The sequence below is a fragment of the Plectropomus leopardus genome, chromosome 3, assembly GCF_008729295.1.
Source record: "Plectropomus leopardus isolate mb chromosome 3, YSFRI_Pleo_2.0, whole genome shotgun sequence".
Lineage (NCBI taxonomy): Eukaryota > Metazoa > Chordata > Actinopteri > Perciformes > Serranidae > Plectropomus > Plectropomus leopardus.
Window position 1 is genome coordinate 6,970,400 of NC_056465.1, and position 27,347 is coordinate 6,997,746.

At 38.8% G+C, this 27,347-nt stretch overlaps 1 protein-coding gene across 1 annotated transcript in view; it reads right to left on the bottom strand.

Moving 5' to 3' along the window:
- Nucleotides 1-27,347, bottom strand: part of gmds (GDP-mannose 4,6-dehydratase) — a 201,396-nt gene that overhangs the window by 158,190 nt on the left and 15,859 nt on the right. Inside the window, exons 2-4 of the mRNA XM_042512148.1 lie at nucleotides 27,232-27,276; nucleotides 24,520-24,607; nucleotides 23,733-23,842 (exon numbers count right to left, since the gene is read on the bottom strand). Coding sequence (XP_042368082.1) covers nucleotides 23,733-23,842; nucleotides 24,520-24,607; nucleotides 27,232-27,276 — 243 coding nt within the window. The remainder of the gene's footprint in view (nucleotides 1-23,732; nucleotides 23,843-24,519; nucleotides 24,608-27,231; nucleotides 27,277-27,347) is intronic.

Below are 27,347 nucleotides of genomic sequence, written 5' to 3' on the forward strand. Positions count from 1 at the left end.
TCAGTTTACAGTGATTTTAAAATGCTTTAACATATCATTAATAGCAACAAATCTACTCTTTGACAGCATATAGTTTCAAATATTTATGAGCTTCTGCATTATTAACTTGCATGTCAAATATTCAACTTACACCTTAAGGTTAAGGGATGACTGCCTTTACCACAGTTTTTCTTTACTCGGCATTCAGGTGGTGTTGGAATAATCGCAAAAGTGAGTTCCCGACTGTGAAAATTCACATAAACGTCACCTTGAGATAGAACAATAACTTGGAAAGTCACCAAAAACTTTGATACACTAGTAAATTTACTAGCAAAAGTAAATTTAATAAAAACTTTTTAGTACTTTAAATATTGCATGTCAGTTCTTTGCTCACATGTAATTTTTATTAGTATATTAAGTTTTAACCATTAGTTGCTGTCCACATAGCGTGACCTAGATAAGTTTTTAAAGTTATTCATTAGCATTAGTAAAGCAATATTATATATTATTATATATATTATCACATTATATATTACATATTTTTATGGGTTATACTGATGCAGCAACAAGGGACAGGTTGTATTATAAAACCTCAAACTGTGATCATGTTGTTTAAATGCTCTGAACAATAAAATACAACGCATCTTCTTTGTTGCATCAGTGTAGTTTCCACATTATGACTTGAAGCTCATCAGCAAAGACTTCCCAACTCGGAATATGGGGCCATCCGCGAAGCACATAAAGACAGAATCATACTTTGATTGTCTTTTAACTGCAAAAATCAAAGCAGTGTAACCCTCTTAAATAAAAAACATACCAACCTAGAACTAAAATTCTTAAATAATTGGCTCCTTATAATATTATTATATACACTCACATATTTTATGTGATGGCACATGAAATAAAACTCTTCCCAGAAGCCCCGGTCTCCATTAATGACTATTAAAAAACAAAAATCACCGCTTCCTTCAAAACCTATTTTTTTTCTTTTTAAGTAATGTGCTGTATGTGTGAGCAGTCAGCTGACATTTTTGTATGTTGTCTGGAGTTTGAAGAGTTACAGACTCTTTAAAAATCATAAAATCATCTTGATCACAGCAATTTCTTAACGTGTCTACACACAGCTTAACGACAGTATTCGTGTCATCATAATTCAGTTGAGAATAACAAGGCCTGAACACAGAGCACTCTTTAAATTACAACAACTTCAGTAACATTCAGAGCATGATCCATAAATCTGCAGACATTTGCAACAGTAGCGTTGAGACTTCACATGTGGTTATGATGGGCCATATTTTCTTCCTTTACCCACAAGTCAAAGTCAATAAATGAGAAAAGAACCAACTCTAACCAGAAAACAGGCCTCCCGCACCAAAACACTGTCCCATGGGTAAGGCGAGGTAACTGTGTGTGTGTGTGTGTGTGTGTGTGTGTGTGTGTGTGTGTGTGTGTGTGTGTGTGTGTGTTGCTGCGTCCCTCCCTGGGGCAGTGAGGTGCTGAATGACACTCTGGTAATGCCTCCGTGTCTCTTAAACCTGAGCAGGGTCCACACACACTGAGTGAACACATCTGAGATCAGAGAGAGAGAGAGAAACGTCTGGCTCGCTCGCTCACCGAGGCCTCGGCTGCCAAAACGCTACAAGTTAAGACACAATCCAGAGCAACAAAAGACGCTGCAAAACTATTCTGCAACAGCAGGCATCACCAGCTGTGGCAGCTCAAACTGTACTTCAAATATTTGTAAATTCAGTTGGCTGTAAGTTGTTGTTTTTTTCTTTGATAATTACATGTTTTTTACTTGATTGTTGAATCCCATCATAACTTTAACTGGAAAATCAAAAAAATAAATTCGATATTGCTTTCTTTTTGTCTATATTTTTAAAAAATGTCGAGTACAATTCAGAATGATACTGCCTCTCACTGTCAAAATAAAACCATATTAAAACATAAAAAAAGATAGCAGCAATCTGTAAGATTTAATGTAGCTCAATGCAATAGCTGTGTGAAGCTCTTAATGTTTAATATTCGTTTCACGTGTCAATGAGGTATTTATTGAAGTCTCTGGTATTTTTAAGGGCGGTAGCTCAGTTATGAACCTCACATTAAAGCATGACATTATTTTTAGACACTTTATGGGCTTAATTATTTAACTGTAGATCAATTGATAATAAAGTTATTTGTAAGATGTGAGATGCAAACAGGGTTGGTAACTTGGTTATTAGACATTTCTATCAGTAGAAATTAAAGAAAACTATATTGTTCCTCAGTAATAAAAGGAAAAAGTTACTGCTCTAAAAAAATGAAAATTTCAGGTGTTTTAAAAGTGTTATGGTTAAGTTAAAAGCTATGTTTAATGGGGGGTTTTGCGCAATCTAAAGACCTTTATCTTAAGACCTTTCACAATAATAACACTATTGACTTGTCAAGGTCACTTAGAATTATTGAGGACATGTCCATATGTATTGGGATATTGCCCTTGTGTTTACATGCATGTTTTTTTGTATAACAAATGTATTAACATTTTAGGCAACATGATGCCAGAATCAACAGAAAGGTTCTCCCTGCCATTATGGGCGCAGCTCCCGAGAGGTTTTTCACATTGCCCAAGGCTAATAAACAAGGAAAAAAAATATAATTAGTACATTTTTCACATTCCAGTTCCAATGTCTGAATATTCTTAAAAAATAAAGGTGCTTTGCTCTTTTAGTGTACCTCCAATATTATGCTATTATTTCATTATTATTATTATTATTATTATACAAATTGTCTTGAAATTACAATAAAATAATTTATCACAATTAATTCTGGGACTATAAATTGTCCAGCAAAAGAAGGCCTACTTTTATCCAGTATTTAGCTTTATATCAATGTATACAAAGATCATTTTGGCCAGGATATTAACACTATGAGAGTTTCAAAAGATGGGTGTATCACACATTAAAGCGCTAAGTGTTGAACCTCAATACTTTTGTGGTACCAACAGAAAAATATTATCTGTAGCATCCAGCCTTGAAAATATTCAAGTGCTTAAAGTTGTCATCAAATATCTGGTCTAATTAATAATCAAGTTCAATTATTCTTTCATAAGATTGTTTCTGATTTAAATTACAATTCTCCAAATACTACGATCATACACATTTGGCTTGTGCAAAATACACAAACTAGCAAAGTGACTTTTGAACAAACAAGAGTTATGTGCTTGAAATGGCTTCCCATCACAGTGTCTCTACATGCTGAGCTAGCTCTGTGTGGAGTACACAGACAGTATCACACCTGTGTACGATGATGGAGGAGGTTCTGGCAAGCTTGAGTGTGTTTTTATTCGTGTTCCACGGTTTATGGCCGTGCCCGAGGCACGACAGTTTAATTTGACTATAATAAGATCAGCACAACAGATTGGTTTCACTGCGCAGGGTGAGACGCTTGACTTTTATTACAGCAGGCATCACTTGGAGACTATTATTGTAAATGTTTAGCTGCGGTGGTGGCCTACACCGGCCACACATGTACATAAACTCTGAGCTTAGATTACTGAGCCAGAGCAGATATTACCATGCCAGTGGCACGGATATGTAGAAAGATTTAGCATGGGAATCTCAAAATCCCAGGTGTGTTTGTGTGTGTGTGTGTGTGTGTGTGTGTGTGTGTGTTGTTTGTGTGTGGGTGTGTGTGTGTGTGTGTGTGTGTGTGTGTGTGTGTGTGTGTGTGTGAGAGTGTAATGGTTGTCACTGTCAAAATGACTGGCCGTTCAGGGGAAAGTGTGAATACTGCCCTGGCCAGTGTTTGTGTATCTATGGCTTTTCTTTCCCGTCATTATGCTCATAATTTGGGGAAGGAATGCTTGGGGGAAAAGTTAGGAACGTCAGGGGACCCTCAAGCTTTGCCGCTGAGCTCCGGCTACACCCTGACACCCTGAATGTGACGAGGTCACCTACAGCAGAGAGAGAAAGAGAAAAGGCCTAACACAGCTGAGAAACGTTTTCGGATGCAGACACACATTAAGTGCACGCTCACACAAAAAAAAGCAACACCCACTCTTCCCTGTGACATTTCTTGCTTAACTCTCAGTAATTGTTTAGTGACTGCAAGCATGTGTGTCTGTGTGTGCGTGCGTGTGAAAAAGCAGAGAAAAGTAAAGAAAACAGCAGAGTGTTTTCTTTGGAGTTTACCCACACTACACACACAGACGGAGGAGAACAGAGATTATCTCCTGACTAATCGCGTTCTTTTCTCTGGGAGATGGCACTTATCATCACCCCCTCACTCAACCAAGCCTCCCTCTTCCCTTCTCGTCATCATCTTCATCATCACCATCCCACATGGATGTCCGATCATCCATGCACACACGTAAGGATGTAAACATATACTTAAGGCGCCCCAAACGTCTGCACATAAACAGACGCGCACTCAGTCGCCGACACGTTTAGCAAAACACACATGCACAAATATCACTCATATCTCAGGGTCACTTACTGCAGCTTAAGCATGTCTACGATGTACCCTTCACTAAGAGGGCACTTTTAGAGGTGATTTACACGGCTGAGAGGGGGCCCGCCATGGTTTTATCCTAAAGAAAACATCTCTCAGATGTTTTTGACTTGAAAATGGTTTTCTGCTCAACCCTGACTTGGCAACAAAACAGGTATCTGAAGCTGAAATGATTGGTTGATTTATCAATTTAGTTATATAACAGAACATTTATTAAAAACAATACATTATTACAATCATATATGAGGCAACAATGGTAAAAATTAATTGGTTCCAGACTATTTCTTCTATATTTTATATAATTATAAATCAAATAGTTTTTTTGTTTCGGTCTATTAATGATCAAAATAGCAACACTGTTAACTCCAGGAACACGTAATAGTCATTGTTGCGCACTATTTTCTTTCTTTTGAGAATAAACAAAATATCATTATTTCATTTGTCAAAATTTAGTAACCGACCAATAAACAAGCAGGTCAATATTTGAACTTTTTGTCTATCATAAACAAATTTAGCAAACATTTCTGTCAGCAAGTACCATGCATTGCAATTCTAAATGCCAAACATGTTTTAGGAAAGAGACAAAACAACCTAATCACAATGTCCACTTAGTAGTTGTTCTCAATCTTTTGATCATGTCACACAATCTTCCTCTGTAGGCAGAGTTTGCTAAGTTGTTGTGAAACTGCAGATGGTTAAAAAAAAAAATAAAGTACTAAAGTACTTCATTTACATGTGAATTTATAAGTTTAAAAAACATCAAAAGTTTACTTTTAATTTTGAAAAAATAGAAGATTGCTGCACATGATTAAATGCTCAGATAAAGATACTGTAATGTCAGTGTCCAATGTTAATAGTGCCGGGTATCATTAAAAAATGACAATGCCAGGACCAATACAAATTCCCCTAATATAACCTCAGCCGACACCTTTATTTTTTTCTCTTTCATTCGATACCTATTGTGTATGGAAGCATTTAGTTGCATAAAGTGCCACCGGACGCCACTAGCATGTAGAATAGCCATACTTTCAAAGAATTTTGTGGCTTCATGGCATGCTGAACTGCCAGCTCCGTCAAAAACACTGTGCTCGACTTCACCACTCACACACTGTATGTGCTGAATCAGCTGTAGTTTGCCAAACACACATCACATTAAATCAAAGAACGCTTGTGGTGATTGGCTGTGAGCAAATCCATACAAGGAGCCTTTTTTGTTTTCTAGCTCTGGGTACTAAAAGGATCAAACACAGGTATTGTTTGACTGGAGGAGTTTCGATACCAGTTGGTACTGGGTTTCATTCCTCACAGGTATTGAATTCCCAGCTCTAAATTTTAAGACTGAATTCTCAAGGTCAGTGTCTGCATTAACTTGGAGAGTGTCACCAACACCACATAAATTGTCCACCAGAGAGCACTGCACTTAACAGTGTCAGAATTTAAGGGATAGTGATCAAAACAGTCTGTTTTGCGACTACTGTGTGGATGTGTACTCTGTGTTTCTGTATATGTATGTATGTCAAATGACTCATGCGTATGTATATATATATATATATATATATATATATATATATATATATAACGAGAGAGAGAGAGAGAGAGATAAATAGCATAACAATTATTTGAAAAAATAATCGAGAGATTACTTGATAAGGAAATAATTAACTGCAGCCCCAGAGACAACCTCAGTTTCGTTTGTCTTTATGCTGAATGATTACGCCACCGATGGCTGATTTATGCGATAATGATGATGAAACCAGGTTGAATTCAAACAAAACAAATACAGGAATCTATCTGCAGGATGAGCTGAAGGAGGCCGAGAGGTTACAAGCGTTAAGTCAACAGTTGGAAGTTGGCGGCCTCTTGACAGTTCAGTGCTCGTCTGCCTCACATGTCCATCAGCCTCACCCCGTCTGTCCGTCCGCCTAACCTACCCCGCCAGACGCCAGCGCCGATGATTGATGGTACCACGGAAAACTGGAAACCATTCTTCTCAGTGACAGAATCAGCGTTCCCAAAAAACAGAGCAGGAGCCATTTATCACACTTTGTAACCTGCTTCTCACACCGCCAGAGACATGTCTCATCACTGCTGTTGATGCCGGCACAAATGATGATAATTAAGTTTAAATGATCTTAACTGCAATCCTACAGCAGCCTGCTGGTAAGGAGGGACACTCTTATAGCCACTTTTTACACTTTGAAGATCCTCAGACTCTTTCAACACTTTTGACCAAATAATATTAAAACTTTAACTCTATAGCTAAAGTGGAAAAAGTGAGGGGCAAAACTGCCGAGGCAGGAAGACAGAGAAAAACAATGAAGAAGTGATGATAGTCTGATTAATGACCACTTTTTCTATTTGCCACTCATACATCTGGCTGCACCAGACTGCTGGACAGAAGGTGCTGGTGGACGGGCCATGACTGTGTGACCTCACACTCACTTCCTGAGTCATACATGCACTAAAAACATAGGTCTTGCCCAGTTAAATGAATGTCACAAGTAATTAACATGGGAATATTTGCTATCTCTGCTATTCAGCCCATAAAATGTGAATGTGTTCAACACCAGCCGCCAACTTCACTGATGTTAATGTGGCTGAATGAGAGCACATTCCTGCAGCCAGGCTATAACATAATGTGGAAAGCCTGCAATAAAAACAGCGTAGGCAGATTAATGCCAACAAATATGGAATTACATGTTCAGCAAGGAGGGAGGGGCGGGGATATCATTACACATTGATTTATCTGTTTAATAGTTGTTTTTTGTCTCATTAAGAGCTTTCAAAAGTTGTTTTTGAAAAGTGCTACATAAATAGATGTTAATATTATTACTAAAAGTAAATAGTAAAACTGCCAATTAAGAGTTATGGCAGATTTACAGAGTTTAAGCGGCGACGTGTTGTTGGAAGAGCAAAAATGTCACAGAAGTTACAATAAAAGAACTTAATATGAGAAATGAGAAGAACATGAACTGATAATTCGGAGCAGATTTGTCTCCTGCGGGCCACTGCAGGTGATTCATGGGAGAATATGATTGTATAATTCTTTCCAATGTGTTCAGAGTGAGAAAAAAAGGACAGGTTTCGATTGAAACACATTCAAACACGTGGCGTGTCAATAGGAAATATCTGAGATATTCAGTTAAAGTGGTGGTTATCATTTTAAAGTGACATTCTAATTTTATCAACTGCCCAAAAAGCTGTCACATGACCCCAATAATATCGGGTCTGAGAGTCAAAACAAAACCTTGTGAAGACAGCACATCTCTTGCGCTGCTCACTGCTGATGAAAAGTTCACTTGCACTCGCTGTTTATTGTACCTGAACATCTCGCGCTCTCGGAGAATAAAGGTCTGTTTGTTTGGCTGACAGCAGACAAGGTAAGAGTGGCCCAACCCTTCATACAGGTATGACAGCCTGATTTAAAGCTTCAATTAAAAACACACAGGTAAAGGCAGCAGCCTACACACACAAAGAAGCTACAGATAAAAATAAATTCCATGCTGTACAATAACACCTTTATTAAGTCAACATAAGAGTAAAACAATTACACTCTCATCTAGATTAGTACCAAATGTCGTAACTCATCTTGTCTCTGCCCTCGATTCAAACTCTGCCTCTCCTCTCCTTGTTTTTGTTTCCCCAATCATCATTCCATGATGTGATCCAAACAAGTGAGATCATAGCTCATTACAGCAGGCTTTTGTAAATAAATTGCAATCCTCAAATTACCCAACAGACACACGTTTGAATGTGGAGTACACCCACAGGGAACGGTGCCTTTTGGAACGATTACAGATTATGACACTCTAAAAAGGGAATTTAAAGATTGTGAAGTAACAATTACACCGCCCTTTTTCGGGGGCTGTGCCTTTCATCCCTAATTGGAGTTTAACATCATCATTTTCTTTTCGAAACAGTTAGAAACAATAGCTAGGCCAGGATCCGACTGCGGGCCACACTGAAGGAAAACTCCAAACAAACGGCTAAATTACACAAACATGCCATTAGCAGGGGAAGTGATGGGGTGTGTGTGTGTTTGTGTGTGCGTGTGTGCATGTGTCTCTCGTATCTATGAGGGTGTGAGCACACAGCACAGAGAGCGGGCAGCAGCAGTCAGGACTTGTGTTCACAGATTAGCAACAATATTTACTGTGAGTAATGAGCTTATGTCACTTATGGAAGGATTGAGTGAGGCTGCATCTTTTCACGGTGTGTCACAGCCAAGTGTGGGTGTTTGGGGGATAGGGTGTAATTAAGAGGCTACATGATGACAGAACAAGAAGATATTATGACTGATTTTGTTGCTGAAATAATAATAAAGTCTTGATGAAGTTTGACACCCGCCTACGATACAAACAAGTGAAAACAGACTGAATAAACGCACAGATCTTTTCACACATCTTCTCTAAGCCTTCCTGCTTGTGTGTACATACACAGTCAGAGAGTCTGCACACAAAAATCCCTTTGTACACAAGATATGATGTCTAAGTAAACACCACTATGTATGCACACTAGAGAAAAATGCCATCACTAAATCTCTTTGTCAACTGAGCTGTCTCTATGTTCATCGTGTAAACTCATTCAGACTGTCCACACAGGTATTTTTGTCACACGTGTGATTTACCCTCACTTTACTGGAAGCGCTACTGGTGATGCTAACGGGTGCTGAATCAAAAGGAAAAGCACACAGTACACCCATGAAGGTTTTACGCAACACAAACTGTATATATGTTACCTTTGGGTACAGTTGCCTCAATACTACAGCTGCAGCTGAAGCATAACAGGCGATCAGTGAAGCCACAATGTCAATAACAAAACCAAACCCTACACTGACTGGCTATATTAAGTTCTGCGGAGAATATCTAAATCATCCAAAGTACAGGAAAAAAACTGAAATATCATTTTTAAGCTATGACAGATGTGCCCATTTTAATATCAAAGAAGCCACTGAAGGAGTGGGAAATATCCGTGATGGCTTTTGAAAGGAACACATCAACCGCAAAACATCAGAAACTCAGCCCATGTTTTATTTAATTCATGAAGAAAATTTGCTTTTTCTCACATGCCTCCATGTTGAGCTGAGAATCCAAAAAAGGCTAATTTTCTTCAGTTATTGATAAAAAAAAAATTGGTACTGCATTTAACAACACTAAGACTACATCAAAACATCCGTTTACGAACTCTCACACAACTCTTGCAGTAAAAGCCAAGTCTCCTTGATCCAGTTGTATGCTCAGTATTTCCACAAAAACCTGCATTTCGCTAAAACATTACAATTGGAAAAAGATCCATACAAAAACAGTCCCATGCACAGCCAAGTAGCATGCCCGGGCATGCACGTGCCACTGAACTATGCTCAACAGGGAGCGCAAACACACGCGCACTCAAGTATGCTCAGGGTGCGCTACTGTAGGCAGAAGTGTTATATATTGTAACATTTTTTTTAAAATGCAGGTTTTTGAGAAGTACTGAGCATACAAATAAATTAGACTTTAGATTCAATGCTTGAGTTGTGTAAGACTTTGTAAACTGATATTGTGATGTGGTTTTGCTGTTGATGAAGCCAGTTCGCCTTTTTTTGGACGCCTTTTCTCAGGGGCATGTGAGAAAAACACATGTGGTAGCATGTAACATGTAACATGGTGTGTAACAGATATACCCAGCTGCACATATAAATGGTCATTTTGAAGCTGAATTCTTCTTTTAATAGTGATGCAGGACATTCAACGGATATCTGCAAACATGAGTTGAAAAGAATCAGCATATCGAAAAACAGTAAAAGTCCAATATTGTGCATTAATAAGTTAAGGTTTATTATTTTTAAGAATCTTAACAGCCATATTGTATTTGCATGCAAAGCTACCCGCAGCCACTAAAGAGAACTCCTGCAGTTGCATGCTATCACGCGTTGTGAAATTATGTGTAACCAGTTATGATAACAGTGCACTCCCATACTGTACACTTAAAAGACAAGACATAAATATAACTGACATGATTTAGAAGTCAGTTCAAGAAATGCAATAAAAATGGAAAATTACAATTAGGCTAAATAAAGCACTGCTCATATTTGTAAATATTAGAATGTGAATGCACTGAAATACTGTTAAATGTAAGAAAAATGACCATTGTACTGTGTAGATACGTGTCACAATTTTGACTCTAATCCAAAATTAATCAAAATGAGCTTTCGATTTCAATCAGCGAAACTAAAAGGAAGATCTTTAATTCTCCCAGTATTTTCAATTAAAAGAGTTATTAGAATGTTCACAGAACTTTTTCCACATCTCAGCATAGACATCTGGTTTTGCCTGAGAGACCGTCTCTAGATGTCTTCCAGTTGAGGACAATGTGTTGCTATTTGTCATTTTTCAAACCTCGTTTTTGGCAATCCTCTAGATAGGCATTTAATATAGATGGAGATATCAAAAGATACAATAATGAGCTAAATACCACAAGAACGTGGACTCTAATTATAGATTAGGTCTAATTATCTATAAAAACAAGTATTTTCATGCTGCATTTTTCCACAAAGGCAGATTACTGGAATTAGCTGATGCAGAATCTCTTAAGCCATGACATGCCTAGTTCACTGATCACACAACCAGCAGAGCTCCAGATAAATCATTACAGAACATTCAGTACGAAGCCTCGAAGCTGATTATTATTGCCAAATGTCTCCCTGGAGGGCACAGCAACAGGGAGATTGATGAGTTTGATAAATATTTGGTGTAATCCCTGGTTACCGTCTTCTCACCTCAGCTGTCCCCTCTTGCCAGCTACACCAAACTAATTAAGCACACGATCCCAGCTTTTTGTGTTTATTGTGGTAATGTATCGTACCGACAAACACGCTACGGGCTACTGTCAGTCACTCACCACTAAGGTAAAAAATAAAATAAATGAAATTGAGTAAGAGGGAGGAAGAAACTTAGAGGGACAGAGAGCGGGAAAGAGACTGAGAAGAAAACAGTGAAAACAGATCACAACAGTTTCCTCAGTGGCACCATTTTTTTTTATCAGTTTTAATCTCTTCCTTGTCTAACATCTAACATGCATGTCTTTTCTACCTCTAAATAAAGGATTATTTCTTCATTTCAGATTACAGAGGCGCTGTAATGTGACAGACTGACCTGTGGGGGGCCTCATCCAGACCAGGCATCTGAAACGAATGCTTCCATCATTAAAACATGATAAACCACAGAGGTGCATTATTTAAGTGCGTAACAAATATTTTCATAAACAATTAATGTGCTGGTTATTTTCTGGAATAAGAAATAATAAGCAATAATAAGCAAGCAATTTTTTTTGTCCATAAAATATTAAATAATTGTGAAAATGTGCTTTTTTTTTTTTAGAGCCTAATGCCTTAAAAAATCTGTCCAAAATCTGTTTATTTTTATACATGACAAAGACAAGAAGAAAATTTACAAATTTGAGAAGCTGGAAGCTGAGAGAGTTTTGCATTTTTGTGTGAAAAATTAATAATGAAAAACAATAGTCAAAAATGGTGAAATAAATATAAATATAAATAAAATATTGATTGATTTCAAATAATCAACTCTTCCTTTTGTCTATAAAATGTCAGTAAAAACAATGAAACGTCCATTACAAGTTCCTGAAGCATAAAGTGACATTTTCAAATGTCTTGTTTTGTTCAACAAACTGTTTGAAATCTACAGTATCACAACAAAACAGTGAAAATGAGAAAATCCTCTTCAGCGCTTCGTGCTATTAACGGATTCATTCATTCATGGATCAATAAATAATCATTATCAAAATTATCTAAACTTTTGTTGTTTATATTTAAGAAATAAGAAATTTTAATTAGTAGTAATCTCTTTTGTTATCAATCAAAAATTAGATCAATAAACAAATGAAAAATAAACACAAAAACGTGATTTTTTAAAAATAAATCTGCACCCTTTAGTTTTAAATTTATAGCTGCAAATCTTCACAATTGAGAAGCTAGGACCTTTGAGTGTTATGCATTTTGCTTCATCACTGCTAAAAATAACTGTTATTGATTAATGCTCTATTGACTAATTTATTTATCTTTAAAGCACTTTTATTTTAATACCTGAATGACTTGAGTCAATTTTTCTAATAAATTGTGTTGTTTTTCTTCTTTTGTTGAAATAAAAATAAAGAACAAAACCTTTGAAAATGATTGAACATTGACATGTGATGACAATTTATTCCCCAAACCGTTCTGGGAGCGCTGCTGTTTAACAGCTGACTGGAACTGTCAGGGGAGTCATCCACTGTGGCTCACTGCTGCCATCTATAAATCACAGGTGAAACTACATGCTGCTCTGTTTATTTTGGCTTGCGTATGTCACACGAACAAGACAGTTGATCTGGAATATTTGGGGTTTGATTTAAGATACAGACTTAGATGCAATCATATTTAGCTTTGTGATACTATTTATTGACTCAGTGTATTTACTTAACAAACCTCAAAAAGCCCCCCCACCACCACCCCCTCTTCTCCTTCTTTCCCAAACTGCATGTTTCCATGTGTTACAACTTTGCTGGAAAACAGAAAAAGAACTGACTCATGAGTGGAGCAACGAATCTGACCCACAGAGCACAACCACTAAACATTCCCTGACTCTGAACGAGGAAAGTGCAGACTTGTTTCTCTTGGCACAAAAGGGACTATTCTTAAGCTAAAGTTCACTTTCGATCCAGGCCAGGCGGGCTGCCTCGTACGAAGGCCTAACCTTTCAAAACAGGGATCGGCCTGCTCAGGGAGCTATTCTGACTGCTGACTACCAGGCCACCAACGCAACACAGTCCTGTTTCTGCTCATTCAATAGGCGGGACGCATGAGAAAATGTGGGCCCTGAGATTATACTGCATCTCCATTTGGCCAAAACCACCAGGATTCTGATTCCTGAGCGGCAATTTTAAAACAATGGAAAACATGGCACCTTAAATACACGCAAACCGCACACACGCGGCTAATGAGTCCTAAGAGACAGAAAACACATACTTCAGTGGGGAATGTGCTAATTTGGTTCCAGGCGAGTCTTTATCCCTGAGAGATACACACACCGCAGCAAGCGTGCCACCGAGGGCTGATTGGATGGGAATAATATAAACACCAATCAGAGAGTGAGTAAACCAGGCCAATGGGCTGTTACAGAGACGAGACCGCTCATCATTCACTAAGCGGTTCATTGCTGTTCTGAAAACCAGGTTTCTCCAAAACATTTTATGGACTACGGAAGGAACTTGTTTGTATTAAAGGCACAGTGTGTAGGATTTAGGGAGATTTAGTGGCATCTAGTGGTGAGTGGTGATTGCAGATTGCAACCAGCTGAAATTTCTCCTGGTAACAATTCCCTCAGTGTTTATTGTTCAGTTTGTTTTCACAAGGAGCCAAATTATCTGCAGAGTTCTCTTCCTGTCCAAAAAAGACAGAATTAGTGACTTAAATCATTAAAAACACTGAATAAAGCAGTTTCATGATACAAAATCAAATCTCCAACCGAGTTTGGCATGTCGGAGATGGGCTGTCAGCCTAGCACCTGCTAATGTGCTCACCTTTTAACTCTGATAACTAAAGATCCAGACAGGAGTATTTTACTGGAAGATAAATTATCCACAGAGGTCTCCTCCTCTCCAAAAGAAATGGACCAGTTCATCTAAACTGATGAAAACACAGAATAAAGCAGTTTCACATTAAAATCACTTTTTTTCAATCCGCTCCCTATGTGGACATAAACGGCTCATTCTAAGGTAACAAAAACACAACAATTATTACTTATTTTCAGCTAATTATTCACTTAAGGAAACATATTATTCAAATTCCCTTTTCGCCAGTGTGTATCCCTCTAACTCCCTCCTAAACCCCACACATTGAACCTTAAATGAATTTATGAGATAACCTAATAGGTTTCTATCCCTAAAAGCAGGAGAATAAAGAATTGGCATATCCAAAATTGTCAATGTTGTCAATCCATTCTTCTGAAGGATTTCAGTTTTCTCCAAGTTAGTTAAAGCAGTTTTGTTTTGAGCCTTTTCTGCTTTTTTGTGAAGATCTAATAGTGTTTTGTTTTTCTTTTTACAACGCTGGAAAAATGGTGATAACAAAATTATATACAATGTCCATGACAACCATGTTCAAGATGTTTTAAAATTTGCAACAACACAATCTTGAGATAATCAAAAGGTTTTTTTACTATGGGAAGCAAAAGTATTGGCATTTGTGATGAGTTAACTTTTCACGATCTAAGCACAATCTTGTTTTAAGCTTTCTGACAAAGCATTTCTTACATAATCCCATGGGGTTTTTTTTTTTTTTTAAAATCATTGTATTGGCCCAAGAAGAGGGAAAGTTTGGGGATTTACTGTTGCAGTCCTGGGAAAAACATGTTTCTCAAATATATCAATTTTACATGAATTTAAGATCTTATTTTTTGCCTCGTGACAACACATTGTTTCAGTCATCCAATAGGTTTTACCACAAAGTTTTATCAGCCTCTGATGAATAATCCTAACCCATAAAAGAACATTTAATATTTCAGTTTATCTGTAAACAAAAATCCTCAAATTAGGAGACACATGGTTTTCACTTGAAAGCAGAGTGACACTTTTTTGAAGCAGAATTGGAAAGGGTCATGTCTACAAATGCCTTCGCAACAGTTAGAAGGCTAATAAGGCAGGAAATTGTGGGTCTAAAAACACTGCAACATCCCCGACCCACACATTACCCACTACTGGATGACACACAGGGAGTCAAAACAACTGAATCACATTACTAACAAGTTACAAGGATTGCATAACATGCCCACAAACTGTAGTAAGTAGTGGTATTACCGCCTTAGTGTGAGCGTAAACTGCTGGCAGGCTGCACAATAGCTGCTTCAGGCCTATAAACGCATCAACACAGTGAGAAAACAGTGCAGAGCTTTGTGGGGAAACAGGCGTGTTAAATCCTGTGTGTGTCTCTGGCGTGGGAGCTTCTGCAAACCCGGATGGGGGAGAGACCAAAGGGTAGCACAGAGAGCGCGAGCTGTAAGAAGATAATAGTAAGATGATAAATCCTTCTGAGGAGGAATTCGGATATGGATAATGAAGGATATAAATGTAGGAAGTCTGTCTCCTGGATGCAATCTGCACTTTTGTCTTTAAAAGCCATCAAAACAATGAAGTGGAAACCTACTGCTGCTTCATTTTATTTACCCTCTCACCTCCCAAAACTCTTTCCACCTTCTCTGTCTCTTCATTCCCCCCTCCTGGCCCCTCCTCCACATCATGTCATTTTCTCTGTCATGAGAGAGGTGTGCTAATAATTCATCCCGTCTCCCTGCGTGTCTGCTGTGACAGCTGCAGGTGGGAGACCTCGCACAGAGAGAGCAACGTTGAGGGGTTTTGTTCACGGCTTTCCTGTGAAGCGCTTCAGTGGTAGAACACAAAGGGGTCGTGTTGAACCCTCAGATGAAAAACAGATTACTATGAGCAGCCTGTAAGCACTTCCCTATTCAGAATCGTTGTTCATGCATATTTTACCAGTACAATTTTCAAAATATTCTAAATACTGTCAGAAAGATGCATAATTTATGAATTTGAATTATATTTATTGCATTATTTCTTTTTCTTTTTCCTTGTCTCTTTTTCCATTTGGCTGTTAAATTGTAAGAACAAAGACATCAAATTCATCCATGTGTTTGTGGTGGTTTTACTTGTAGCACTTCCTGCTACAAGCTAATAATACACTATATAAAGAAAATTCTCCAATTTGGAGACTGCAACTCTAATTAAGGTTTTGGTCTATTTTGGTCAGTGAAGTCCACACATTAAACACATTACCTGTACTACTACATGAGTCTCAGCTGACCACAAAACTGTCATTCAAACATGAATTCCTGAAAGTTTCTGACCAGAAAAAGCAACAAGACATAGAAGTTCTGGATGAAGCATTGGCTGTGAAAACAGGCTGGCTTTCACACATGGCAGAGCAAACCAGGACAGACAAACTTTACCGTCTTCTATTAGGTAACCTCTGTGCTTCCTACTATGCTATGAAGCACTGCTAAACAAAATGGCTTGTTTTGGGCAATAGATTAGAAATCACTTAGCCATAATCATCCCAGACCCACTGGGTCGCTGGCAATCTTGGCAGATATTGATGTCTTAAAGAGGCTGTAGAACGGAGGAATCCACTGGTATCAATCATGTCATGCTAGCTTCTCAGGAAGGGGGCTAAATAACACCCCATAGTTTGACGAAGGAAAGACAGCACATTTCAAATGGGTCCCCTGACTTCTCATCTTAAGATATCTGTAAGGAAATGGATTCTATGTTTACCTGTGAGTCCCCCCTTTACAGATCTACCCACTTAATGCTAGTCCCATGTGGCCTAGGGTGAATGTTGCCCCAAAACTGCAATATTTAAAGAAATCTACAAATGTCAAAAGTTTTTGATACCAAATCAAAGCATTTATTGGTGTTCCTCAAGGTCTCGGTGTCTTCGTGAGGTATGTACCAAATGGAAAAAAATTCAAATGGTATCAAATGGTATCAATCCAACTGTGCCAACTTATGAGACATAAGTGAGCATGGTGATGGCCATCATATACTTCCACCATAATGTTTTAAGCCCTAACACACTTTAAACTTTTAAAGTTTTAATAGGCACCCCACCTAAACAATGTTTATTATCTATTTTGACTAGAAACACTTGACACACTGACGAGTTGCAAATTAATCAGGTTCCCTGCTTTCAGATAACTTCTACATGGCATATACGATTGACCTGCAATCTCCACATAAAGATCCACCACCATGCCCCTTAAAAAATGGAAAAAATGTGGGTCTCAGAGGGTTAAAATGGACAGTTGGAGAAGCTAAGTCCGAGCAATATAGCCTGGTGATATGCACTGCCTGAGAGGATAGGTTCTAGGAAGATGAAGTTCTTCCCACTGTAGATATAAGTAATGTAAATTTGTATGTGGATATTGCGATTTAGGTTTTAGTCTTGAGATGCCTTGTGATTTTGTTGATCCCTTGATTTTACCCATAGCACCATCATCAGGTTAAAAGTCAAAACACTACTATACATCGCACCACAAGCACAGCCAATTGGATGGCTGAAGACTTTTCCTCTCTTCCTCTGCGAACAGTGAAGTAGTTCACAGTTTGTCCAATTAATCCTCAGAGGTTTTAAGTATTAGCTTTTCAGATTATGCTAATTGGATTCAATCCATCCCCACAGGTTAGCCAAGTTGAGTTTGTGCGAAGCACTACAATAATGAATTCACCAGAAAATGAAGAATGCTTTTTTTGGCCATCTTTCCTGCGATTTATTTGGAGTATTGTTTTAAGGAAAGATGCTTGAGCACAAAGATGAAATTGATCAACTTGTCTGCTGTTACAGTCACACAGAAAGACATAATATCCTCTCTGTTTTGTTTGTGAGCTGGTCTTTTGATACTGCAGCTGGCTGCCTTTCTGCCCCTCCAGTGTCCGTCCACTATTCCCTGTCCACCTCCGCCCCTTCAGCATTGCAAAATAGCCTTCACTCTGTTCTCAGTGATGACTCTCTCCAGCGGAAACCAGCACCCACACACACAGACACCCCATCTTAAACCGACAGTACAACTCAAATAATTCAAAAGGGATTCCCTGTAAGATGACGGCAGTGAGGAGAGGGCTGATGGGAAGGAAGAGAGAGATGCTGAGTCGCTGGTGTGAGTGATCTTTTCCTCTGTGGTGGGACAGACTGGAAAATGCTCCACACCACTGCTGCCAGTAATCCAGCCGGCTCAGCTGTTCATAGCGGGCAGCATGTGGTGAGGAGCTACCAGCGCCGGGTATATTGGTGTGGAAACAAATAAACACAGAAGAACCTCCAACAGGTACAGGGATTTTCTGTCACTCAGTGTGCGTGTGTGGCCCAATGATGATCTACCATGTGGGAGGTGGGAGCAGAGTCACGGCCTCTGACCACAAAGGATGTGGAGAGAGGAGTCATCATTCGTCTCCCTTCTCACTCATTTTCCCACTCTCTTCCTTTCTTTCTGCGTTTTCTGCAATCCTTTTTTTCACTCTTAATTCTTAGTCCCATTTTGATGTAATTAGAACATCAGCAATCTTAGCAGATTGTCTAATCTGCAGTTAGTTACAGAAAATACTACAGAGATGGCAAAAGTAAGACCAGAGATTTCTTTGCTTGGACCAACGAAGAGGTTAAACTGTTAATGAAAGTAATACAAGTGTAAGGCAGTCAACATGGCAGAAAACAGATTGGGAGTTGTTACAAAGTAAATCTGGCAACATATCAGAATAGGGGGAGCATTATCCATCGTCTGAGGAAGCCATGGTGGTAGGAAAGGAGTGCCAACAAAAGGAGGATAAAATCACAAAAGGAATTCAGATCTAGCTATAATGTTTTGACTTGACACATAACTGAAAAGACCCGATCAGGAAGCAATCTTGGGTGTCTGCATCATTGTTTATAAAAGTCTACGTTTCTACCTGTCCAGGCTAATAAATAACTATAGTTTTAAACTAAAATGGGGTCAACATTTTCAGAGGTCTCCCTTTAAGAGGTTCCATGCTTAATAGTGATGCATTTTAAAACAAAAATACTTCTTAGTGAGGCCATAATCTAAAACTCATCTTGGCCTACAACTAAGCATTATTTTCATTACAGCTTTATACGTCAAATATTTTCTCGATTAATCATATGGTCTAAAAGAAATGTCAGGAAATAGTTTAAAAAAAAAAACACCTACTGCAATTCCTTTGTGGCCATTGTGAGGTCTCTAACTGTGTTGTTGTGTCCAACCAATGGTCCAAATCCAAATATATTCAGTTTACAATGCAATGAAACATGGGAATGCAGTAAATCCTCTAAATGGATGAGCTGCATCCAAAGAATTCCTTGCATTTTTTTTTTTTTTTACATATGATTTATTTATGAGATTTTCAAGAAATTTTTATACAAAACTTCAAAAACACAAACTTGTGTAAGGCCATACATGTCCGTAAAAGATAAAATTGGCAGAAAACTAGACAAATAATACAGCACAGCAAGGCTGTTTGTAGAGACATTCATAGAGAAAAGGAAAAAAAAAAAACAAAAAAAAAACATGGGAACAAGCAGTACAGTCTTAAAAGGTAATCATAAATAATAACTACAAGGACAACAACAACAGCAGGAAATAAGAAACAAAAACAAAGACAAAGACAAGTAAACAGACAAAAAAAAAAAAAAAAAAAGCAGATAATGAGTGCATGCGTAATCACAAATGCAAAATGACCTGCTCAATGCAGATGTACCACTAGCACTGGAAAAGCAGGGTTAGCAGGCCAGAAGGTTCAGGATGGTGGTACAGTGGCGGGGGGCGCACCACTGATGGGGACAATATTCAACTGAATGGACCTGACATGTTCTAGGAAGGGGAGCCAAATTTTAGAAAACTTAACGTTGGAACCTCGAAGACAGTGTTTTATTTTCTCCAATTTCATAAAAAAAAGGGCGTCTTTTATCCAGTGAGAATGGGAGGGTGGATGGGGGCTCTTCCAATGCATCAGAATTACACGCCTTGCTAGTAGTGTCAAAAAGGCAACAAGTTCAGAAGAGTAGGATGGCAGCGAGTGGACAAGGGGCAGGACACCAAACAAGCCAACTAAAGGCGATGGGTGAATATTAACAGATGTGCTGGCTGAAAGTGAATCAAAAACAGAATTCCAGAATGCAGACAGAGCAGGACACGACCAAAACATGTGGGTGAGGTCAGCAGGTCCTAGACGACATTTATCACAATTAGGGTCTATGCCAGGGAATATGCGAGATAATTTACTTTTAGACCAGTGGACTCTATGAACTATCTTACACTGTATGACACCATGGCGGGCACAAACAGATGATGTGTGGATGCGTTTCAAAACAGACTGCCAAACATCAGTCTCTATCTCTATGCCAAGATCCTCAGACCAGGAGGTGCGGAGATTATCAGAGGACGAAGTCTGGCAAGTGAAAAAGGTGTCATATAATTTGGAAATGGTACCTTTAAGGTGAGGATTTATACCAAAAATTGTATCAGACAAAGTCAGAGGCGGGAGAGCAGGAAAGCCAGGAAACCGATTTCGAATGAAGTCTCTGACCTGCAAGTACCTGAAAAAATGGGTCCTTGGAAGGTTGTAAATAGAAACCAATTGATTAAAAGATGCAAAGGTTCCACTGATATAAAGGTGCTTTACAGAAATAATCCCATGATCTTCCCAGGTAGCAAAAGTTCTGTCAGTAATAGAGGGGGGAAATAGAGGGTTGGAATTTATGGGGGTCAATAGGGGTATTACCTGAGATCCAAAGTGACGTTTAATTTGGGCCCAGATCTTCAGACTATTTTTAACCACAACATTATTGGAATAAGATGATGAGGATAACGTCAAGGGGAAGCACAAAAGAGACATCAACGAAGAAGACCCACACGAAGTGGCTTCCACTTGTAACCATGGCAAGGCTTGATTGTCAATATGGCACCAGTGTAACATGGTCCGAATGTTTGCAGCCCAGTAATAATATAAACAATTTGGTAATGCTAAACCCCCCATTTCTTTGTTTTTTTGTAGGATGCTCTTTCTGATTCTGGGTGTTTTGTTGTTCCATATAAACTGGGATATAGAGCTATCAAGTGATTGAAAAAAGTGTTTTGGGATTAAGACTGGTAAACATTGAAAAAGATATAGAAACTTAGGGAGAACATTCATTTTTATACAATTTATCCTACCAGCGAGAGATAAAGGTAAGAGAGACCAACGCTGAAGATCTTGAGTCAAATGTACCAGCGAAGGAGTAAAGTTACACTTAAACAAATCTGAGTGGTTCTTAGTTATACAAACACCAAGATATCTAAAGCATTCTGGAGATGTCCTAAATGGCAAATTTGAAAGGGGATATGTTGAAGCAGCATGGTTAATGGGGAAAACTTCACTCTTATTATAGTTTAATTTGTAGCCTGAAATCTGCCCAAACTGTTTCAGCAAAGCTAACACCACAGGGGTTGATCTGTCTGGGTCAGAGATAAACAGTAAGAGGTCGTCAGCATAGAGGGCCACCTTATGTTCTAAGCCCCCTCTTGAGATGCCTACAACCTGACTGGATCTGAGAGCCACTGCTATTCCTTGCATTTTTACATGAATTTAACAATTAGTTTATTATCTAAACACTTAATTTTCTATCAACAACAGAAAACAAGCTCTGATAATGCCACTTACTGTCGCACACCAAACAAAAGACAGAGACAGTTTTAGAGTAGCTGGTAAAGAAAGTGGAGCATTTAGCAGCTTGACAGACAAAGAGTTTCCTCAGGAGTTAGTGGAGACCAAACCTGAGCTCAAAGGAGTGTGAATACTGGACATGTTCATTAGGTGAACACAAGATTACTCATGTTGCTCTGTAAATAAGCAACTGTTTGCTAATATTTTTAGCCACAACTATTTAATCAGGCGAAAATGTTTTGCCTTTCAGCTTGTTTTGGCATTCTTTTGCCTAAAAGTGCAAAAAAAAAAGTGATTAAAGGAAGATTTCTTACGTCATACTTTACCAGGAAATATTTGTCTGTATAATCTCTTGATTATACCAATAAATTAATGAATTATTCTTTTGAGTCGAAATTTAACTACACCCCAGAGAGACGGGCTGACCTGGTTCTTCCAGTTAAATCAGGGATTCAAATACTGGAAACAAAGTTGAAGTGGATGATGAAATGATTCCAATTATCCAAATGTGGCTGGATTCAATGAAGAAACTACTACTATTGAAAAGCACTGTCTCATGTTCACATTACAAATGGCCTTATTATCTATGATCTGACTAAGCTCTTGGCTCCCTGTCCCACCCAAACCGCCATGCTGAAGGAGGATCAGCACTGCCTGGAGACTGTGTGTCAGATCCCGGTGTGGAGGGGCAGGAGGATGAGAGTGGGGGAGGGGGGCGGCGCCAAGGGATCTCCTGGGATCACAGCGGAGCTCCGAGACAAAAAGGACATTGTGGCACAGACTGACCCATCCAAGAAAACATTACTTCCTGTCCCATCAGCTCCAGCGACCTCCGCACATGAGCTGCTCACTTCCCAGAACTGAGTCCCTTTTTAACATCATCTGCTTTCAACCATTCACAGCAGCAGTCAGTGCTGACCATATGCACACACTGGCACTCAAACACACTGAACTACATTTATGGAGAAACTGGCATCCATTAAGTTTCAACTGTTTTCATAGTTTCCCCACTAATTAAACGTCTCCCCTTCTGTTCCTCCGTTATGGTTGAATAATGCTGAATAATATTGATAAAGCAAGTAAAAGTGTTTTGCATAACATGTAACAGACATTAACAACTTTGATCTTTGGATAAAAATGACACCGCTCCATAATTATTTTTTTCTATTACACATTTGTGTAAAATTTTGTCATAATTAGCATATTGATTATTGATCCATAGCAAAAAACATGTTTTTGAAGTCACAGTGACCTTTGACCACCCAACATTCATTTCATCATGGAGTCCAAGTGGACGTTCATGCCAAATTTGAAGAACTCCCCTATGGCCTTCTTGAGATATCGTGTTTACGAGAAGGGGATGGACAGACAACACAAAAACATAACAAAAATCTGGGCTTGCCGAGTTAGAAAGAAGTGAGCCTACTCCTCATCTACAGTTGGGGCTTACCACTTGATGCTAAAACTACCAGCATAACACATCCGAATCTCTGACCAATTTAACAAAATAACAGAATCTCAATTTTTACTCTTTAGAATGCCTTTGTCTGCAACAATAAGGAGGATTATCAAACAGCCTCTGTTCAAAAATCTATTATAATGTGATGGCAGAGTGCCTTTGAATTAAACCTACAAAAAACAAATAGAAACTGTTTTCCATGATGGAAAAATCACACCAGATCATCACCCAAAACGGTTTGCAATCTCTACTGCCATTTTACATTGTGAGTCAGCTCAGATTTAACTGGAAATCTTTTGTTTTGTCACAAGGACAAGTGCTTCATGGCACAAAACTGAGACCAGTTTTACCATGGAAGTAAAAAATAACCCCAACCCTGTTACTCATGTGCTCTGTTATTAGGACTGTTATCAGCTCTTTTCTTTGGCTCTTAAAAACAAACCCATGTGCAGTGATTCCACAGAAGGCAAAGTTAACAATGTTTATCTGAAAGCTTGTAAATGAAAGGTGGCCTCCATTTGGAGAAACAGAGTGAGAGTGCTGATGTGTTTGTGGGATCACACACTACCTTGACATGACTCTGAGCGCCAAGGTTGTAGATCTCTGTAGGCTTCACTTGGTTGATGATCTTCACCAGGCACGTGCTGTCAGTCAGATCGCCATAATGCAGCTTCATGTCTGGCAAAGACGGCGGAAAACACACACTGATACACCCACACAAATGTATACTCACTGGTTCTTCTTACATATTCAATCATCAACCAGATCTCTAAATGTGATGCCTCATAGATAAATGTAATCTCACAGCCAGCTGATTATGGTGGTAAGTCAGCTAAGATCTGGTATGTCTAATTCCCTACAATTCTTTTCTGTCATTTGGCATGGTGTTACTGTGAAAACCGTCACTTATGATTTCTAATCTGTGCATGACATTAGGCTGTAGTACTGTCTGGAGGAAGTGTTTTCAAATAAGGCTTTACCAAGCTGTCATTCATACGGTCCTAAAACTTAAATAGCACATACAGTAGAATGCCTTTGTTTATATTTTTATGCAGTTTAATATTTAAAGGTTGGTGGTGAGGGTTTTTAAGTAAGGGAAATACCAAAGAATAGAGCTTAAGTAACTTGTTGTTTAAGATCCACAGCTTCTGCATTTGGAGGAACAGTATTCTGTAAGATTGGTTAAAACTAAGACAGAGACACATGATAAAAGTCCATTTCTAGGTGAAAGAATTTAACAAGATTCCACCAAAATGACAAAACAAAAGAAATTGGATTGAAAATTTGTAAGGTGATAGACAATATCAAAAGGGGTTGAGTTAATGTGTCACTGTTTGTGTAGACAGGACACTTACTGCCTTCAGTGTGCGTCTGGGGGTTTTGGTAAAGATGCTCAATGCGACCTGTGTTGAAGGAGCTGGAACGACGCACAATACCATGAACCTGTGGGAGAAAGAGATAGGCGTTATAAAACTATATTTCTTTTATTTTACAATAGTTATTGAGACCTCTTTATAACCATGCTTGGTTACTTTGAAGACCACATTCATATAGTCTCAAAACAATTACTTTTTTATGTTAGTATGTTGTAAATGCAAACTGCAAAAGGCAGCTCCTTCTCAATAAAAGCTTCCACTGAAGGAAAGACTGCTAATCGTTGCTTTTACTGTGAAGCAGCTGCTAGATATAGTTGAGTTACCACCACTGACTGAAGAAGCGAGAAGGTGTCAGTCGTTGTCAAGAAAAAATGCAAATAAAATGGTTACCGTGGCAACCGCAACTCAAAGACTCAAAAGCTGGCCAGCAGCAGGACAGAGCAAGCTGAGTAAAATTTAACTTTATGCAAATATCGTCTGAACCACCTGGCGACAATCGCCAAAGATAAGGTTACCAGCTCAAACACGCACACAAAGGGTGGGTTTATATCATAAAGCTTCATCAACTCATATTTGTTCATCAATCAGAATTTTGCATGGTAAATATGACTGAAAGCTAGAAGCTATTCTACACATAAAATTGGGAAAAGATTAAGAACAGTATAATGACACCTGACAGCTACAGACTCATGAAGCTGTCTGTGTATCTGTATGAGTATAGTGTTATAGTTTAGGGTTCCCACACATTTTAATGGACAAAATCTAAAACTTTTCCATAACTTTTCAAGGACTGGTACTTCTTTTTTCATGCCAAACTTGCCTGGTGTTCATATCATATCAGATCAAACTCATATTCAAATGTAATTTCAGCTTGCAGGCATACAGGGAGGGAGAGACGGAACGCGAGGAGAAAATTAAGAAATGTACGTGATGACAAAACAATGTCACATCAATGCACATTAGAGCTACATTAAGTCAAAAACTACAGAGTATATATTTGCCATGATGTTATATTAACTTGAGGGTTATCCATGAAAGATTGCTGCAACAATTTTATTACACACAACAAAATTCCATGACTTTCCAAAACTTTCAATGATTTTTACTAATTCCTTCAATTTTCCAGGGCTGGAAAATGGCACGGTAAAATGCCTTTACTTTTTTAGGCTTTCCATGACTGTGGTAACCCTGACAGTTACTGGTGGAGATCCAGCTTAGATCCAGTGGGTTCAGTTTTTACCCTAATTAAAAGTTTGGTCTGGATGATTTTCCTAATTTTTGACACATTTCTAAGAATACATCCATTTTCAAACTAACCTGGCTCTGCAATGAAATGCAGGCCCCTACTAAACTAAGTCAAATCCATTATAAAATGACATCATTTCATCTTGCAATTCATAAAACAAGCATTTGACATCTTGCTATTACTGCTCCGACCTTAACATAAACCAGGGTTTTACCTTGGCTGTTCTTACATTGGGGAGGTTCTTATAAATGTCACAACGTCATGGACACCTCTTGAATTTAGTTGTACGGTTTTATGTGGCTGTTGTTTGTCCTGTGCTCTATATATATTTGTTTTTCCTTTATATTTATTGATTTATGTAACAACATTTTTCTTAAACTGTAACAACACATTTAAAAAAAGTAAAATATTGTGATGTAATGGCATTCTTTGATTTATTGTGTTTCCCTGAAAGATTTTTGGACCAGCAGGATTTTGGATTGCAACAGTTGATACAACAATATTGTTTCTCATGGCTCCGGCTCGTTGTGTTTTTAATGCTGCCTGTGATCTGTGATCTGTACTGCATGTTCTGAGGGGGATGTGTGAGGAAGCTCTGCTCAGAGAAGATAACAGAACCCGATCCGAGGGGAGTCCATTAGTGGGAGGACGCTGTGCCCTGACCTTACTTCCTTTATTCACTGTGCACTTCCTGCCTGCCTGTGCGCTCCTCTTTAATGCCACCCCCCATCCAACATCCCACCCCCTCAACATGCAGCATCCCCAACCTGGACCCGGTCTGCTTCCTCTGTGCTGTCTCTGAGGCAGGCAGCAGATGGCGAAGCTGACCAGGCAGGCTGGGTTGACGCCGTGTGTTGTGTGTGTGCTGCTGCACATGTGAGGGGAAATGAAGTCATACAGCTACTGTCAGGAAAACACAATGTGTGCTGCAGCAACACGTATGTTTGTGTATGCACTGTATGTATAGTCACTTTTCATGGGTGTGAAACCAACGGTAAAGCCTTACGTAGCAGAAACAGCTTGTTAACCTCTTCATCCTTCGACAGGCTGTTGACTTTTTGTGCTCCTGAAAACATGTCCCGCAGCAGGTGAAAGTTAGTGACCTCACTCGTATGACCGTATAATAACAACCATTTCCCTGTTAATGGTCTGACCCAGGAGTAAAAGGTGAGAGGTTAACTGGCCTGAAGCAGCACAAAGGGTCTTATCAGGGTAAGGTGTGAATCAGTGCGCGCGCAAAGTCACAATTACGTCAGGATCCCTCAGGAGCTCCCACACACTGCTGCGGCTGGACCAAGCTTATCGAGGGAATGTCGCTCTGTGTGTGTCTGTGTTCGTTGGCATTCAGGGGTGTCTGCATTCATTTCTGTGTATGTGTGTGTCTGAGCTTTCACAGTACCAAATTCTTGGTACTGTTAAGCCTGCAGTCTGGATTTCTCTCTCACCTCGTAGCCTTTAGCGAGCAGGAACTCAGCCAGGTAGGATCCATCCTGAAAAGACAGAATACAACACTGTTTAAAGTATGTAACATGGCATCAAATTCAAAATTAGTTTATTTTAC